Here is a 17,631-nt window from a genome sequence, read left to right as displayed (position 1 = left end):
TCGGAAGACCTAACCAGACTCCAAGATGCCGAGGTTTTTTTAAAGGATGGTCGCACCCGCTGGCGTTCTGTGTACTTTAGGTCCGGTATGCTTCTGGTCGACTGCAGGGACGAGAGAACAGCAGCCTGGCTGGTGGAGAAAGCACCGGCAGTTGAGTGCTTGAAGAGACCCGAGGTGTGCACGAAGAGGGGACATGACATCCTTCCAGTGCATAACATCACGGTGTTCCTGCCAAGGAGCGCCGACAAGTCGGCGGAGGTTGCGTTGGGGCTACTAAAAGCGCAGAATGAGGGCATCCACATGCGTGGAAAGTAGTGTCCAGCTCCGTGGAGAACAACGGGCTCAAGCAATTTCTGGGCATAAATGAAGAGTCGTTCGTCAGCATCAATAGGGCTGGCTTTAATCTAAATTATAGGTTCAGTTTCGTTACGGTGAGACCGTGGCGACAAAAGGCGACAGGTAGCAAGGTATCTGAGTCGCAGGAGATCCAAATCGACGCTGTTTCCGGCTCCTCCGCTGCCCTAATGACCGAGTCGACCTCGAGCTTACCGGCGGAACAGCCACCCCTCATACAGACACCAGCTCCCGCAAGCACGTCTGAGCCAGCCACCACCACCATGTCAGCGGAAGACGTGCCCTCCACGCAGGAACTGCTATCAGGCATCGACATCAGGCGGCTTGAGCTCGACAAGAGAAGCGAGAGCGAACTACAGCTCTCCGATCTCGACGAGCACCAGCTATGATTACGCGGGGCAGTAGCCCAGGTCAACCTGCATCATGCGGTGGCTGCTTCGGCGGTCATCTCCAGCAGGTTCGCCACGGATGACCTGGGCATTCTACTGATCCAAGAGCAGTGGACCTACAGAGGCCAGGTTAGGGGCCTCAACCAAAACAACAGCAAGATAATTTGGGACCTCTCCTGCGAGAGGCCCAGAGCATGTGTAGTGCTTAAGAAGAACATTGATTACTTTTGCATTACAGAGTTTCTAACACAGGACTTTTTCGTAGTGCAGACGACGCTTTCGATAATCTGTAGAAGCGTAGAGGTGGTGTTTGCCGCGGCCTACTTTCCGGGGGCAGCAACTATGCCCCTCCTCAAGAGGTACAGCAGCTAGTGGAGTTTTGCAGAAGGAGACGGCTGCACCTCTTCATGGGGTGCGATGTGAAATGCCTACAATGTTGAGTGGGGCAGCACGGATACGAACCGTAGAGGTGAGTGTCTCCTAGAGTATATTTTAAGTGAGGAACTAAGCCTCCACAATGTTGGCCAAATACCGATATTTGTAACGAGGGCTAGGGAGGAGGTACCAGACATCACGCTTAGCAACAGATTGGCTAATCCTCTGGTCACACAGGGGGGAGTCTCGTCGGAGCCCTCAATGTCAGACCATAGAATTATCCAATTTGCACTAGGAGTAGAAGTCAAAACAAGGCAGGCAAACAGGAACCGCAGGAAACCCGACTGGGCAAAGTACAATGAGACTATAGAGCCAAACCTGAATGAAATTAAGTCCAGGAGTAGGTACACCGGCTGTATGAGCTAGAGAGCACCGTCAATTAGTTAAATGGCGCTATTGTGGATGCCTTTCACTCTAGCTTCCCGGAGACAAAACCAAAAGAAGAAGGTGCAGCCCAACTGGTGGTCTCGGAAGATATCGCTGCTCAGAAAGGAGGTACGCAAACTATTCAACAGAGCAAAGCGCACAGGATGCTGGGCTGAATATTCAGCCAGTCTAACTAACTACAGTAAAGAAATCAGGAAGGCTAAGCGTTACAGCCGCTAGGCTGCACAAGGCCTTAGCAAGGGACCATACAGATACCTACATACTCAGGCAACGAAGAGGAAAGGGCACTTGCCCTGCTTTTCGCCCATTTCCCGGATGCCACTGGACTGGGAATTATTCTCTCGCTAAGCGCTTCAGGCCGATAAGTCTTACCTCCTTTCTGCTTAAGGCGATGGAGAAGGTTATCGACCATGAAATCAGGAACTTCACTCTTAAACAGGCGCCTTTACACCCTGACCAACATGCCTACAGAGTGGGCAGGTCTATGGACACCGCACTGTAAGCCTTGTCTTCGGTAGTACAAGATGCCTTTGAGTGTGGGCAGACACTACTTTGTGCCTTCATTCACATCGAGGGGGCGTTTGACAACACCTCTCATGTTAGTGTCTATCGACCGGGCACTTGGAAAATGCAATGGGCAGGCAACGATCCGCAGGTGGATAGCCAGGCTACTTAATTCAAGCAGCGCTGAAACCGACATCGGGGACATCGTGGTACAGCTAAAAACTATAAAAGTTTGCCCGCAGGGAGGAGTTTTATCCCCTCACCTATGGAGCTTAGTTGTGGACGAACTCCTACGGATTTTCGCCGACAATGGCATCCGCTGCCAAGGCTATGCGGATGACATTGTGATTATCGCAAGAGGGACGTTCGTGAGCACTCTCTGTGATATAGTGCAAAGGGGACTAAACCTATCAAGAGGCTGGTGCGTGGATATGTGCCTCAGTATCAACCCCTCTAAAACGGTTACTGTCCCTTTTCTAAAAGAAGAGCACTTCCAGGCATGAGGAACATTTCTTTGAATGGGATCGCCATCAACGTCGCCACCGAAATTAAGTACCTGGGATTAACACTATACGCTAAACTTCTGTGGATGTATACCATGATAGTTAGACCAATAGTCACCTATGGAGCAGTGGCTTGGATCTCGAGAACAACCCTCACCACGGTGAGGCAATCCCTTATCACGCTTCAACGTCTGGCATATGTATGCATCACGGGGGCAATGCGCACATGTCCGACGGCAGCGCTGGAGGTGATTCTCGAGCTCGAGCCGCTGCATCTTACCATAGAACAGGTTGGAAAGCGAACTCTACTAAATTTCGCGAGAGAAGGCTTTGGCAGAGGCGAAACCTCTATCATTAAGGAACAGAGACAAGCTAAGCTCCCAAATTCCATTTTTTTGCTCCCCAGAGATGATAGGCCTAAGGTGGTAAATTTTGACAGGAATTTCAAAATAGAGCTTTGCACCAAGTCGACTTGAAGCACCTCTCTCATGGAGAGGCATATCCAACCGAGCTCGTTGCAATGGTACACAGACGGCTCGAAGACTCCGGAAGGCATTGGGGCTGGCGTCTACGGGCCAAGGCTACAGCTCTCGGTACCCATGGGGCATACCCGATTATCTTCCAAGCGGAGGTCTATGCCATCAGTCTGTGTGCAGAAATTAACCTACGTAGGAATTACCGTAATGAGAGATTTATTATTGAGCGATAGCCAGGCAGCACTCAAGGCCCTCTCATCATATGAGGTCAAGTCATCCTTGGTTCTTGCGTACATTGCATTGATAGGCTCAACTGCCTGGCGGAGTACAACGACATCCAATTAACTTGGGTACCAGGTCACATAGGAGTTGCGGGCAACGAGGAAGCGAACCGACTAGCTAGAATTGCGGCAGCCTCGTCGCCTATAGGCCCTGAGCCCTTCCTAGCGATTGGACCTAGCATAATCAAGAAAGAGCTCAGCAAAGAAAGGAACAGGCTAAGGAACCAACACTGGCGTAACGCTACAGGTCTACGTCAAGCAAAACACCTACTGAGAGGTTACAACTGTACGAGGTGCAGGGCAATTATCAATCTCTCCAAAGAAAAGTTAAGGATAATAACAGGTTTTCTGACGGGTCACTGTAGACTAAGAGGTCACCTATGTCGTTTATGCTATGTGACTGAGCAGACTCCTGTGCACCTGCTTAGCGAATGCGAGGCTGTCGCGAGAAGACGGGAGAGGTACCTGGGCCAATACTGGCCAATCTCTAGGGCACAATAGATCTCTTGGTCACATTGCATACCTCTATTAATTATCTATCTTATACCAAAAGAAGGGTAAATCGATTACCAAATGCATTTTGAAAATAAATTTTGCAAAATAAAAATCAAAAAATTTTAGGATTTTTTATTTGAAGTTTCTAAGGTTATTTTGAATTCGCTGAGAAGAAAATGCAACCCTGCGCCGGCTGAAGTGGGCAATGCTAGATGAGTGCAGCTATATGTTTTCCTTACGAAGTATCTGAATGAGTGCGACAGTGATGCAAGGCTCACACGTACAGGGGGAAACTGGTAAAAATCTGGATACCGCCCATCCAAAATTGACCAGATTTTTCGCCAGTTTTGAAGTGTATGAAACCCGCGGTTTCACCAGATTTTTCACAACTTTTGGCTGGCAGGGGTGATTGAGATAATTGGACACGTATGAATATATTAGTGAAAGAGACTGATTCCCTGTGAATGCCGCTCAGGGCCTGTCGGTATGATGACGGGTCCAGAGGTTGTTTAATGAACCTCTGGACTTCGTCCGTTAGTTCGTAGAGATGCCTCCTGACGTGCCTTGGCGAGGGCTCTTCTGCAAGCAGCTGTCTACTGGGATGGCCACGTCTGTGGCTCCCCACAAGGAACTGCTTGCAGAGCATTATATTATGCTCTTTGAATGGGAGTATCTGGGCCTCGTCATGTAGGTGGTGTTGGGGCGTCATTAGGAGGCATCCGGTCGCTGTTCGTAGTACCGTGTTTCGGCATGTCTGTAGCTTCATCCACTGCGTCCTGCTAGTCCCGGCGACCACACGGGCGCTGCATAGTTTAGAACCGGTCGGCCAATTGCCTTGTATGTTGCCACCAACGTTTCTTTATCTTTGCCCCAAGTGCTGCGGGCCAGCGACTTGAGGACATTGTTGCGGCTCTGTACTTTATTGACAATTGCGGTTGTATGCGCCGAGAAGGGGAGCAGACTGTCGTAGGTAACTCCGAGAATTTTCGGGTTATTCACCGTCGGTATTGTTACGTCATCAGCGTGAATACCCAGTTGCAGTCTGACCTCCTTCTCTCAATTTTCCCATTCTTCTTCTTCCTGATAATTATATGCTAGGTCCTTGTTATGCAGACAAACTTTTGTTTGCCAAATTAAATGTCGGCTGCTTAGTTTGCTCGGAGGTGGTTATGTCGAGTTTGGCACAGGGTTGCACGTTCATTATGGTTTTCATGGCTATTGCCAACACGAAATGAGAATTCCAGATGTACATAACGCGCACAATTAATATATTTTTTATGATATCGTATAGGCAATTAACTGTGCCCTAATCTTTGAAGCTCCTACAGCATAAATTCAGTTCTCTGGCTTTCGGTATCACGGCAATTTTTGTGTATAGCAACAATTGTCTAAAATTTTTGTATATGACAACACCGAATTTGCTACAGTTTGACCAAACAAAATTAGTTTGCTGTGAGAGTCGCCAAACTCGCTCTCTCCGAGTTTGCTGCAACAACAATTGCACGCAGTTTGCCAAACAAAATTTCTGCATAACACCGACACCAGAAAACAAAGAACGTAAATCTATACGCTCCTGATGTTTCCACTCGTTACAATTATAACGTGTTGCCTCTTCTTATAGATTTATGCAGCGTTTTTGCTGCATTAAAAATGCAACATTTAGCACTTTCGAACATATGTTTTCGAAGAGCGTTCATGCTATAGCATTTAGCAAATGTACATTTACGCGAGTTCGAAATCGTATGCTTTTGACAAACAGCCGTGTTCCAGTCTCTTATTTAGATGCGTATATATTACGATCAATTCTCACGCAGGAGATAATGTGCAAAAACCCTACTGAAAAGGAAAAAATAAATTTTAAACCAAAAATTCAATACAAAAACTTGTATTGTTTTAACCATAACCGAAAATTTGTTTGTGTATATATTCATTTGTCGGTGCTGTCAATTAAAATTTTCTCACTTAATTAGGAAACAAAACGAACCGAGTTGATCACAAATTGATCCAGATTTCTATCAGCATCAAATCGATGTTGAATTTGCTTAACTTTTCTTTATCCAAATATGTAATGCAAAATAAAAGAAATGTCGATCGGCGATCACTGAAACGTAGCTAGCAACTGTATACTCGAAAAAGCAATGTTGCCACTTTTTCTCTTTAAACCATGTTCGAATCGTGGAAATTTTGGAAGATCACAGGGTTGCTTTTAGCATTTAGATTCTTAATGCAAAAATGGAGTTGCATTTAGTTGCATTTAGGTGACGAATTTTGTATGGATAAATGTACATTTAGGGTAGCATTTAGAGCTAAATGCGCTAAATGTGCTTTTACGCGTAAGCAAAAACAGCCTATTACGTTCTTTGTAGAAAAGAAAAGAAACAAAGCCCATTTAAGCTCAAAGTCGATTGTTGTTATCGAAATCGCCGTAGTCGTATGCTTTGTATACATAATTGTTTAGTATTTAGTTTAATTTGCGTAAAATGGATTTTATTGATGATTTTATAGAGGAGTACAAAAATAATCCTTGTCTTTGGAAAGCTGATTGTACTAATTTCAAAAATCGCACAAAGCGTCAAGAGGCCTACTTGAAATTAATTGAAGTGGCAGCAAAGCATGGGGAACACTATAATATTGAGAGAACAAAGCAAAAAATTAATAATCTGAGATGCGCGTTTCGTCAACAATTGAAAAAGATTATTGAATCCAAAAGTAAAGGGGTTAAAGAGGAACCATACTGTCCTAAGCGTAGATACTTCGAATCTTTAATGTTTCTAAAAGACGAAGAAAACTTGGAGAGAAAGGCAAAGCGAAGCAGTGGAAACGGTGTATCAAATACCGAAGAACTTGATACCAGCATACTGGAGCAAGAATGTAAATTGCCCAGGAACTTGGCAGATAATATAGGCGAGGGGGAGAGAACTTCAAAGTCACTATCTCAGAATGAATTGTTAGAAGAACAAACCATAGAGGAATGTTATACTGAGTACAGCGACGAAGTCTACCATAAAATCAACGATTTAATTCCCCACGAAAAAAATGTAAAAGATAAAGTATATGAGTGTGAAAAGGAAACATCTTTCCTTACGGAAACTAAAAGTAGTCGAAAGCGTTCTTCATCTACATCTTCTCAAATATCAAAGGAAGCTGAACCTGCCAAGAGAATTTTTAAAATCGAAACACCCACGATAGACTTGGAAAAACTGTGTTCGTTGACGTGCAAGGGACATAATAGCACTATGGAAGACCATTTCTCTAGCTTCGGAAAAGTTATTGCACACAAGCTCCGGACAATGGACGGTTCCCAAGCCATTTATGCTGAAAAAATCATAACAGACGTGTTATTCCACGGTCAGATGAAAATGTTATCTGTATCGAGTATAAACCAGTTTTTAAATGTTAATTTTTCAGATTTATGCGAACCAGTTCGAATTAATAAATAATTTCACTAAGCATTAATATGACTCAAATCATTCAAAGTTTTAAAATTAAAGACATAAATAAGTTTCAATAGATAGTTTCCCCACCCTTTGTCAATGATTGTACGACAGTTATTTCTCGAGTTTTGTTATAAAGTTATATTTATTTTCAAACTAATCTTAATGTTTAACATCAGTTGTTTACGGCTGAAATTATGTTGATAAAAATTGTTTAACCAAAAAGGACGAAACATTTGATACTTTGTTATACAAATCTAATTCATGCTCTTATGAAGTTTAATTTATCTTATACCAGTCCAAAGTATCAGGCTTCGTTGCAGATGCATTCAACATGCTATGCACGTCGCTGAACATTTCATTACATATGTTGTCCTCGAGCTGAAATGAAAAGTTTAATTTTTATTTTATTTTGGAATGGCTAGGTAAAAATACCTGTAATGACGACACGAGATTATCCGGGCAATCGATACCACTTAAAGCATTAAGGCTACCTGATTCTAAAATACATAAAAAATGTTATTTTGGGCATTACTTATGAAATGTTTTACAGTTTTAGACACTAAACATGCATTACAAAAAAAATTAAATCACTAATATCTAAAGAGGCACATTTTATTTTGCGAGTACTTTTTATTGAATATGTTTGCAAAAGCCGATTTGAAAATTTTGTAAAGAAAACGTATTAATATAAGAGATAGCAGTTAAGATTGAAGCTCTCAAAAACTAAAAAGAAGTTAAAATAAGCCCTCTCTCCTCCCTCCCTCCTCCCTCAATATACTTTTCTATGATGTCTGTAAATATATGTAATAAACCATAGCGACATGTATTGAGCAAAAAATATATAAAATGTTACAGAAGGGTTTAAATACCCGATCTTTAGGAGTATTAAAAAAAAGCCAAGGTATTATGTAATGGAAACAGAGGAGACGTCATAGCGATGTTGTAGCCCTTATTGCAATGCATTTTCGATCTGTACATACATATGTACATCATTCGTGAGAATAAGTTATCAACTATACATATCGCTCATAATAATAAAAAAGGCAATATTTTAAAATTTTAGCTTTGTGGAAAAACGCAATCAAAATTTGATCAATTCATACAATTGGTATCAGAGATTGGCAAACGATGCTGTTTTTGTGACTTAAAACCTCCTCACATTAAAAACGGGGGATGAACGAACACCAGCAAATAGCGTGCAGTGCTTGCAAATACAGCCACCACAGGTGCACGAAACTTATAACAGCTCATACTGATGTTGACTTCGGCAAACCAGTATTCCGAATTCTCTGGGTTTGGATCAAACTTTGAAGAAAACTTAAAAAAAAATCTACAAGGTTTCACCTAAATAGCAAACTTTTTAATTAGACTCTAAACAAATTTACTTTTAGTATAATAAAGCGTTGAGTTTTGGCAATTTTTTTTCTTGATAGTTTTTCCTTCCAGTGCCAGTTGAAAATTCTTGAAAATAAATAAATAAACGCCTAAATGGCCTACAATATCACTTTGAAATGGCGTGCTATAGATATGACCGATACTGTATATATATACATACAGGGAAAAAGTGGACCAGTGTTTCAAATCAACATAATTAAACTTTCTTTGTAATAAAGTCTAATATACGTAAGAATAGTGCATGCTAAGTTTGTTAAGCTTTTAAACTGATAATTTTAAAGATTGCATTACCACTTATGCAATCCATACTATCATCAATGTTCGGCATAAGGTCTGTCGTAGCGGAAAACGTATTTGAAGACAAGCTCAAACCACTATCACTTGATTCTTGCCGTGCGTGATTGTCTCCGGACAAAAATGGGTCCATTTGAAGACTTCCATTTTGTCTAGTCAAAGAACTCTGAAAAATTATGGTTAATACATGTTTGATCGTATTGAAATCGGTACGAACCTGTTCGGAACTTTGTTTAAAATAGTCCTGCTCCTTATCAATTTGTTGAATGTTCAGCCATGATGGACCCGGTTTTTGTGATTTTACTGGTTTTTGTAAAAAATCGGCTGCAATAAAATTGTATAAGTACGTATGTACATAAGTTAATAATGAATTAGATGTGCTGAAGAGCTTCTGAAAAGCCTTCCAACGTTTGTTATCGTTTCAAAATGGCAGAACTTTTTGAAACCGCTTTTTCACACAATGATTTGCAACTAATTTAATGCGTATACACAATTTCAAAGAGAGGAAATAATCAAAGTAATTAGTGTATTGAGTTTTATTTTGTTCACTCAATAATAATTATTAATAAAACTCAAAAAAAGACCATACCGGTTACCAAAGTTGCATTCTCCGAAGAACCCTCTTAAACCACAAAACAATAAAATGTGAAAAATCATTATATTTAGGGAAAAAAGAACACCCAAATAACTAAACTCAATAGAGAATCATTACTATTAATCTACAATGTAAAATCAAAATATATGGTTGATTGTTAATTTATATTATTCAACTTATTATTGCGGACCCTGTGATAAGCACTTAATAAAAACGAACTCTTCCAGCCATGCCTAATTAAGGTTAGTAAAAAAAAACACAATTCATAGTAATAGCACTGTCAGACGGGACAATATTTCCACGCAATTCGCTATCAAATCGAGAAGGGGAAATTTGAATTTCTCGTTAGAACACAGATATTTTTGTCACTTTTTGGAAATATGATTCAGAAAAAAAAGTTGTAAGTTGTGATTGCAACTGAAAGAGCGCAAATCGATTTCGGAAATAGATACATAGACGTTGTTCACGCTTGCCTAGTTATCAGCTTATCTGGTTAAAAATAATTTTTCTGTAGTGTATTCCAATTTTCTTGTGCTAGAATTTGTATTTTGCTTGCAACACAGTATAGCCCGCAAGTGCTGTCAAACAATTTAAGTGTTGAGGTAATTTGTCGAACTAAATGTCAAAAATGATTTATTTTACCGAATATAATTGTTTGTTTATCAATAGGGTACAACACGAACAAAAGTATTGGCACAGTGAATTTTTCGCCATATATGCAAAGTTTTTTACTGTAATTTATTTTCGATAATTTTTTATAAAAATATAGTTCATTTTACACCAGAAAACGTAATAATAAAATCTCTAAACTTTGTGCAAAACTCAGGAAAATTCTTTAAATTTCCACACTAATTTGCAACTTTTTATTCAGATTAAAAAAAAAAATTCAAAGTATGCAGTTTAATAGCCCATTCAAGTAGTAACAAAGTGCAAGTTTAAAGTTGCTAGAAAATCGCGTTGATTTTTGGCAATTTTTTTAGTGGAAGGTGTTGCTCATTTTCTCCATACAAAAAATAATTGTCGAATTACTTTGTATGGAAGAACTTGCGTGAAAAAAAAATTCCAAAAATCAATGCGATTTTCTAGCGACTTCAAACTTGCACTTTGTTGTTCTAAATTTGAATGGACTATAAAACTGCATACTTAGAATTTTTCTGAAAAATCTGAATAAAAAGTTGCAAATAAGTGTGCAAATTTAATGAATTTTCCTGAGTTTTGCACAAAGTTTATAGATTTTATTATTATGTTTTCTGGTGTAGAATGAACAATATTTTTACAAAAAATTATCGAAAATAAATTAGAATAAAGAACTTTGCATATATTGCGAAAAATTCACTGTGCCAATACTTCTGTTCGGCACTGTATATAAATTGAAAAATATGCATCTAAAGCTCAAAAAATATTCCCATCAAATATGGTACAAAACTTCAAATTACAGAAATCCCTATCCCACTAAATTCTAGCGTAATAACGTGCAAGCTTCAAGTGGCTAAGAATTCGCGCTGATTTTCGATTTTTTTTTGCCGGTGGTGTTATTTTCTTCCATACAAAAAAAAAACAATAAAAATTTGAACATACTTTGTATGGAAGAAAAAACAAATTATCAAAAATCAATGCGAACACTCAGCCACCTGAAACTTGCACTTTATTGAGCTAGAATTTAACGAGCTATAAAACTGCAAACATAGAAAAAGTTCTTAATAAAAAGTTTTTGTAAAAATTGATATTGTTTGCAACTCCTGTTTAGTTATTTATTTCCAATAATTGTAATTTAAAATATATCGTCACCTGAAATGCAAAAGGACGTAACAAACATCGTTGCTGAAATTCAAAAAGGCGTAACTAATTCAAAAAAAATTCAAAATTAAGTTTTTGATTGATATGATCGATTTCATCGAATTACAAACAACTCCATGATTTAATGAAAAAAATAAAAAAATTTAGTCACGACTTTTTCCATTTGAGTTACGATGCTGTTACGTCTTTTTTATGATATGTAGTTCGATATATAACAAAAACCACAGAAATAAAAATTTCAAAAACTACACAAAGTTCACAAACATTAATCAAACTTCCCAAAATTTCAAACATCTTATTTAGAATTTTATAAAAATAGATTTTGTTCATACACTAGGTTTATTCCACAAGCTACTCGAAGTCACTTCGAGTTACACATACGCGTTCCACAAGTTTTAGAGTTTATTTGATATACGCTGACCTTTTGAACTTTGCTCGAGTTTTTCTACAAGTATTATATAAACGAAAATGCTGAACACCCTCGACAAATCAATTCTAAAAAATCAACGGTAATTTTTAGTGACTTAAAACTACATTCTCGCAATTTTCTAAACACTGTATAAAAAGTTTTAAATTTTGATGAACATTTGATTAATTTTATGTTAACTTTGTGCATTTTTTAACTTTTTATTTCTGTGGTTTCTATTATAGATCGAACCAAGGAGTATTAGACAAGGTGTGATTGATAACAAAGTGCGGCTATCATTTAAGGTACTATAACGTCAAAAAATATAAACAAACGACTCAAAATTCATAATTTTTTTTTTTTTTCAATTTGACTGTATAGGATGCTTCCTCTGAGAGCAATATCAAATTCAATCACACTTTGTTAAATACATTTTGGATCGAACTATATTTTAAATGGAAATCATTAAAAATAAATAAATAAACAGGAGTTACAAACAATATCTTTTTGATTTTACTGCTATTATTTTGACCGCTGCGGTATATAGTTTTTGTTAGATAATGAGCTGCATTTACAAAAAAAAAAAGGAAAATAATCCAAACTGGTCAAAATGTTGTGTAACAAACAGTTTTCACATGACTATATTTATTTGATTAATTACTTACGTATTCGGGGATCATTCCAAGACGTTGTTCGGTTTACATGGTTTATAAAGTATACGTCTCCAGATTCTGTGTATGCTTGCTCCCATCCCTCCGGGAGTGGTCCCAAGTTTTCAGCCAAATTGACAGATTCTTTATTTTTCAAATTTACTAAAATTTTATGTTATTATTTGCTTAAAAATTAATAATAATTTTTACTTACCACTATGTGGAAGTCCTTCTTGAAATAACTGCTGTTTTAATTGGATCCTTGGATCTTCCCACTGCGTCGTTTTTGTTGTGTGGCTACAAATATAAAAAAAAGACTAAATTAACAACACACTTTTTTCTATTAAAAAGCCAAATAAATAAGCAGTAGGTAGTATTGTCCAATAAGCGCGACAACGGCAAGGCACTATTTTCTAATGAAAACTACTTTCACTCTACTTAAGACGTTTAACCTTTTGTACGTTATCTATGTATTTAATAAGTAATTTATCATGATTATGATGTATGTATGTTTCTTTTCAAATTAATAATTGTATTTTGCGGTGTCTCATAATTTTAATACCAAAACAATTTTAGTAATTACTATAATTTCTATTCTTAGATTAAAGTTTTAAATATTTACTTTTTACCCTGCAAATGAATTATGAACGCATCTACCCACTCTGTGCCTACTATTCTATATGATAGTGAATCAAAGACAATTGAATCTAAAATATATATGTACTATACAGTATCGGTCATATCTATAGCACGCCATTTCAAAGTGATATTGTTTGCCACTTTTGTTTATTTATTTATTTTTAAGAATTTTCAATTAAAATACAGTTCTTTCTCTAACAAACCCCATATAAACCCAAGTTTAACAATTTGTAGAAAACTTCAAAAAAGTGCAACAAATTTTCACCTAAGTTTCAAACTTTTTTCTCGGAAGTGTTGGAATTTTTTTGAGTACACAGTTTTTTAGCCACTGCAATTTTAGTCTGATAACGTGCAAATTTCAAGTGGCTACGAATTACCGTTAATTTTTTTGAATTTTTTTTGTCGCATTGGCTTCCATATAATGAATAAACTCAATTTATTTGTATATGGAAGAAATCCTCAACACCTTTGGCGAAAAAAATTCTAAAAAATCAACGGTAACTTTTAGCCACTTGAAACTTGCACATTATCATACTAAAATTGAAGGGGCTAAAAAACTGTGTACTCAAAAAAATTCTTACACTTCCGAGAAAAAAGTTTGAAATTTAGGTGAAAATTTGTTGCACTTTTTTGTGGTTTTCTACAAATTGTTACACTTGGGTTTATATGGGGTTTGTCTGAGAATGAACTGTATTTTAATTGAAAATTCTCAAAAATAAACAAATAAACATAAGTTGCACACAATATCACTTCGAAATGGCGAGCTATAGATATGACCGATACTGTATATGTAGCTATGTATATGCGATGTGTTAATTATAAAGGTATGCATCGGAATTCAGTTTGCTTCACACAATATGTTTCGAAAAAGGGAGACATAAATCAGCAGTACCATGCTGTTAAACTTACACAAAAAAGATGTTCCTTCACAAGTACTTGAGTATTTTTGGAAGTTTTCGTTTAATGCTACATAATGCTAATGTTAGAGCTGACTCTTATGTTAAATAGCAAACATGGAGAAACAATGTAGGGCGCTCCAAATATTGAAGCCAACAGCATATTTTTATAAAGAAAGTGGACTAATACGATACTTTCATTTCCCAATACCAGGCGCTCATACATAAGAAACCCCGCAAACATATTCTGAGCATTCACAATATATGAGTCCGAAAGGAGTCCTAGGTAGGTAAGAAATGAGTTAAAAAAAAAAATTGTTTACATTTATATGAATCGCCAATATAAAAACAAAAAAGATGAGAAATTTATATCTAAATATGTTTATACAGAGATTGAAAATAATTAGAAAACAAAAAATGTAAGTATGTACATACATATGTTATTTAAAAAAAATTTCTGCTGAATATCTTTGCAAATATAGTGCGTTCAATAAGACTCAAAGAACAACCTAAAATAAGAGCTGGAATGTAGTAATTTATGAGGCCGATAAGAGCCTCAAAAAAGGGTCTGAAATTATTAATATGTATATGAGGCCATAAATTGTTAAAAAAAAGAAGAGTCCAAAATGAGCCGCATAAGATGCCAATTAGATTCCAATATGACTCATATTCAGGCTCATTTGATGTATGAATTTAAGCTCATATAAGTCGACCTTCGGAGGAAGGGAAACATCCTCATATCGGACTCTTAAATGAGCTAATTATGAGTGTAAAGCCTCCGAAATAGGACTCCGTAAAGACTCATTTAAGACTCTAAATGGGAAGTAGCAAGCATGATAAAAATATAGTAAGGTAGAACCGTTCTCTCAATTTGTCGGCCATGATTTTTTTTTTGAAGTTTGCCAACATTTTAAAATCATATAAAAGTGAAAATAAAAAAATGAAATTGTTCGAAATTGTTGTTGCTTGAGATTGAAAATGAAAATGTGTGTGTGAGTTTGTGAGTAAATTTAAAAATCAAACTGTTTGAAAACGTCAAGAATTTTAAAAGCGACTCTCAGCGGTTCTACCCAAGCATGATACAAAAAAGAAGGTAGTTTCATTTCGAAAATTTTTGACAAAAAATAAGTTTTTGAAGTTTCATAAATTGTACAAAATTATGATCTACCTTGCCACATTGATAGCAATCAAACAATACATCAGAGGGTTTAATGTTGTGCGTGTAAAATGATTTTTCGGTGGGGAGCGGAGGAGGAAGGTGTGTGTCACCTAAAACTCATTAAAAAGAGCTCAGTATACTTTACTCAGTATACACTACTTTAAGAAAATTCATCATTCGTCCCCCTGCCCCTTCTACGGGCACTCGGGGGCCCATTTCAAAATGGGATAAAATTAGTATTTTCGCAAAGAAAACTTAAACACGTGTTAGGCCATCAGCAGGACTCTTTTCCGCGTTGGTGGCCTTCGGCCGCGGTAGAAAAAATAAGCTCATCAGTCCAGATCCGGTTACGCCAACCGCAGTATATTTGCGCAAAATCGACATCCAAATTTACAAAAAAAGTGCATAGTTTAACCCAAAACCTTTCTTTAAAATTAAATCTTAGTCCTTTGGTTAGACGCATATGTTAAATTTTTTTGATTCGGGTCACGTGTTTGGACACGATAACCCAAAAGCATTGTACAAATATCCGAACCGTACCCAAACTGTTTTACTTATGCATTTTTCTAAAAACAAACATTTTCTAAAATGAAACTGCAGTAGTTTTCATCTTATGTGGATACTTCTTGTCGTTCTTGTTGTTTCGTGCTTATATTTATGTATGTGTATTTTTGTAATATCTTTATCAGAAAATTGCGAGAATCCAAAATTGGTACCATTACAAGTTGCAGGGCATCATTTTAACTCGATCTACACCCTCTTCCACGTATAACGGTACACCGGTTAGAGGTTTAAACATATTTTGTGGCAGCAATTTTTCAGCAAACTGCATTAGATCGGTAAAGCAAAAAACTTTATTTTCGAACCTTTGCACAGGTGTATCGAATTCTTTCAGTTTGAAAACGCGCAAGACTTTTCTTTGAATATTTTCATCCAACGTCACAAACTTCAATTTTTTTTTTACTTTTTCAAGAAAAAAATGTTGCTGCTAGTGAATCTGGTAGCATGATTTCAGTTAAATGTCATAAACTTATTAAAAGTCAAGTGGTCGGCAACAACAACGAATGTCTATAAATGAAACTACCTTCTATTTTTTTATCATGAGTATTCCTATACTTCCTATGAAGTTTTCAAATACTACTGAATGTGTTTTATGTTGCAGAGCACTGTAGAGTAACATTGCTCAGTTCCTCAAATTTATGATGTTCTTTTTTTTGTTCCTATCTTTTTAAGTACTCTAAAATATATTTACTCATATACACATGTGAAGAGTATTTCTGCTGGTATATTTGCAGTGCTTTATTAACTATTGATTTATAAATTTACTTACTTTAAATAATAAATCTGACCATCATTAGTTTTTGCTTGCTCCCATCCCGGAGGCAATGGTCCTAGTTCATTTTGTAACTGTATAGTACTGACAACATCATATGAACGTTGTTTCATATGAAATGTCTGAATTGCATTCGATCCATCTTTAGTCACTGACTGGTCGACTTGATCCATTCGGACTCCCGACCCAGCATTAACGCCTGGAGGAAATTGTAAGGCGTTTGATGTATAGACAGGTCCAATGCCATCCTGCAAGCATGCACCTGCTTCCATTACGTTACCTATATGTACATTATATGTTTGTTGAAGTGAAGCTGGGCTACTATGCGCACGCGAATGAGAAATAGCCAGTCTATTTGCTGCTACTTGTGGCTGTGTTATTGTAGCCGGAACTGCGGCTATAGAGCTCGTGGAAATATTTCCTTGGCTAACATTGGGCTGCGAGCCAGTGTCATAAGCAGAATCAGCGCTATTAGCGCGTGAATGTGCTACAGATGGTGACCTCGACGTCGTTGCAGGTGGCTTGAAAAACGATTCTGGTAGTTGACGCATACGAAAAGGCACTTGTAGTGGACGTTTTGATTCTCCTGGATTTAAAACGCTATCAAATAGGGCTTGCAGATTATTATCTGAATCTTGATCTATGCGAACAACCAAGTTGTTCGACTCTTTTCCTGTAGATCGTTCTTTTTCTTTTGCATTGCCTTTATTAAGGCCACCCACTGTTTTACTTAAAGACATGTTACTAAAATATCCACTGGTAATTATTCGTTCTGTGTTGTGCATATACCAATAGAGAATCTTAAAATGGCGGTTGTATGGCTTATTCCAACCTTAGGCTGCCATCGTAAAAGAGCAAGTAATTATCTACCAAACTGAAGAATTTGAGTTTCTTAAGGCTTTTTTGCAGTACTTGACAGATAAATAATACTCCTTTTCCCAATTTTCTTCATAAATTCGATTAATTTCGTGTAACTTTCAACAAAAAAAATTAAGACACAACTTTTATGAGAATACAGGGTTACCATCACTAATATAAAAGCAAACTACGTACGATCTTGACTTCCTGTTGCAGAAGTCTAAACCTATGTTCACAATATAATTTGATTTTTACACGTTTAAGCGTAGGCAATTTCATAAAATCATTTCACGAATATGGGTTATGATTGGCTGCATTAACACAATTTCATGAATTCAACTATACACC

At 37.3% G+C, this 17,631-nt stretch overlaps 2 protein-coding genes across 2 annotated transcripts; one reads left to right on the top strand and one right to left on the bottom strand.

Moving 5' to 3' along the window:
• The first annotated feature begins 6,221 nt into the window (after positions 1–6,221).
• Positions 6,222–7,280, top strand: LOC118744457. Its single transcript, XM_036477487.1, has one exon. It carries the CDS (start codon positions 6,305–6,307, stop codon positions 7,262–7,264), a length of 960 nt encoding a protein of 319 aa, XP_036333380.1. The 5' UTR covers positions 6,222–6,304; the 3' UTR covers positions 7,265–7,280.
• Positions 7,281–7,375: 95 nt separating this feature from the next.
• On the bottom strand, positions 7,376–17,466 carry LOC118744456 (transcriptional coactivator yorkie). The gene is made up of 7 exons (XM_036477486.1): positions 16,423–17,466; positions 12,613–12,695; positions 12,414–12,560; positions 9,168–9,274; positions 8,948–9,116; positions 7,694–7,758; positions 7,376–7,639 (listed from the first exon to the last, which is right to left on the bottom strand). The coding sequence occupies exons 1-7, from the start codon at positions 17,208–17,210 to the stop codon at positions 7,538–7,540; spliced, it is 1,461 nt and encodes a 486-aa protein (XP_036333379.1). The 5' UTR covers positions 17,211–17,466; the 3' UTR covers positions 7,376–7,537.
• Between the last annotated feature and the right edge of the window lie 165 nt (positions 17,467–17,631).

Source organism: Rhagoletis pomonella, unplaced genomic scaffold (assembly GCF_013731165.1).
Source record: "Rhagoletis pomonella isolate Grant_MI unplaced genomic scaffold, Rhpom_1.0 Rhpom_scaffold_00008, whole genome shotgun sequence".
NCBI lineage: Eukaryota > Metazoa > Arthropoda > Insecta > Diptera > Tephritidae > Rhagoletis > Rhagoletis pomonella.
The sequence above is the reverse complement of the archived record's forward strand: the minus strand, read 5'-3'. Positions and strand labels throughout refer to the sequence as shown.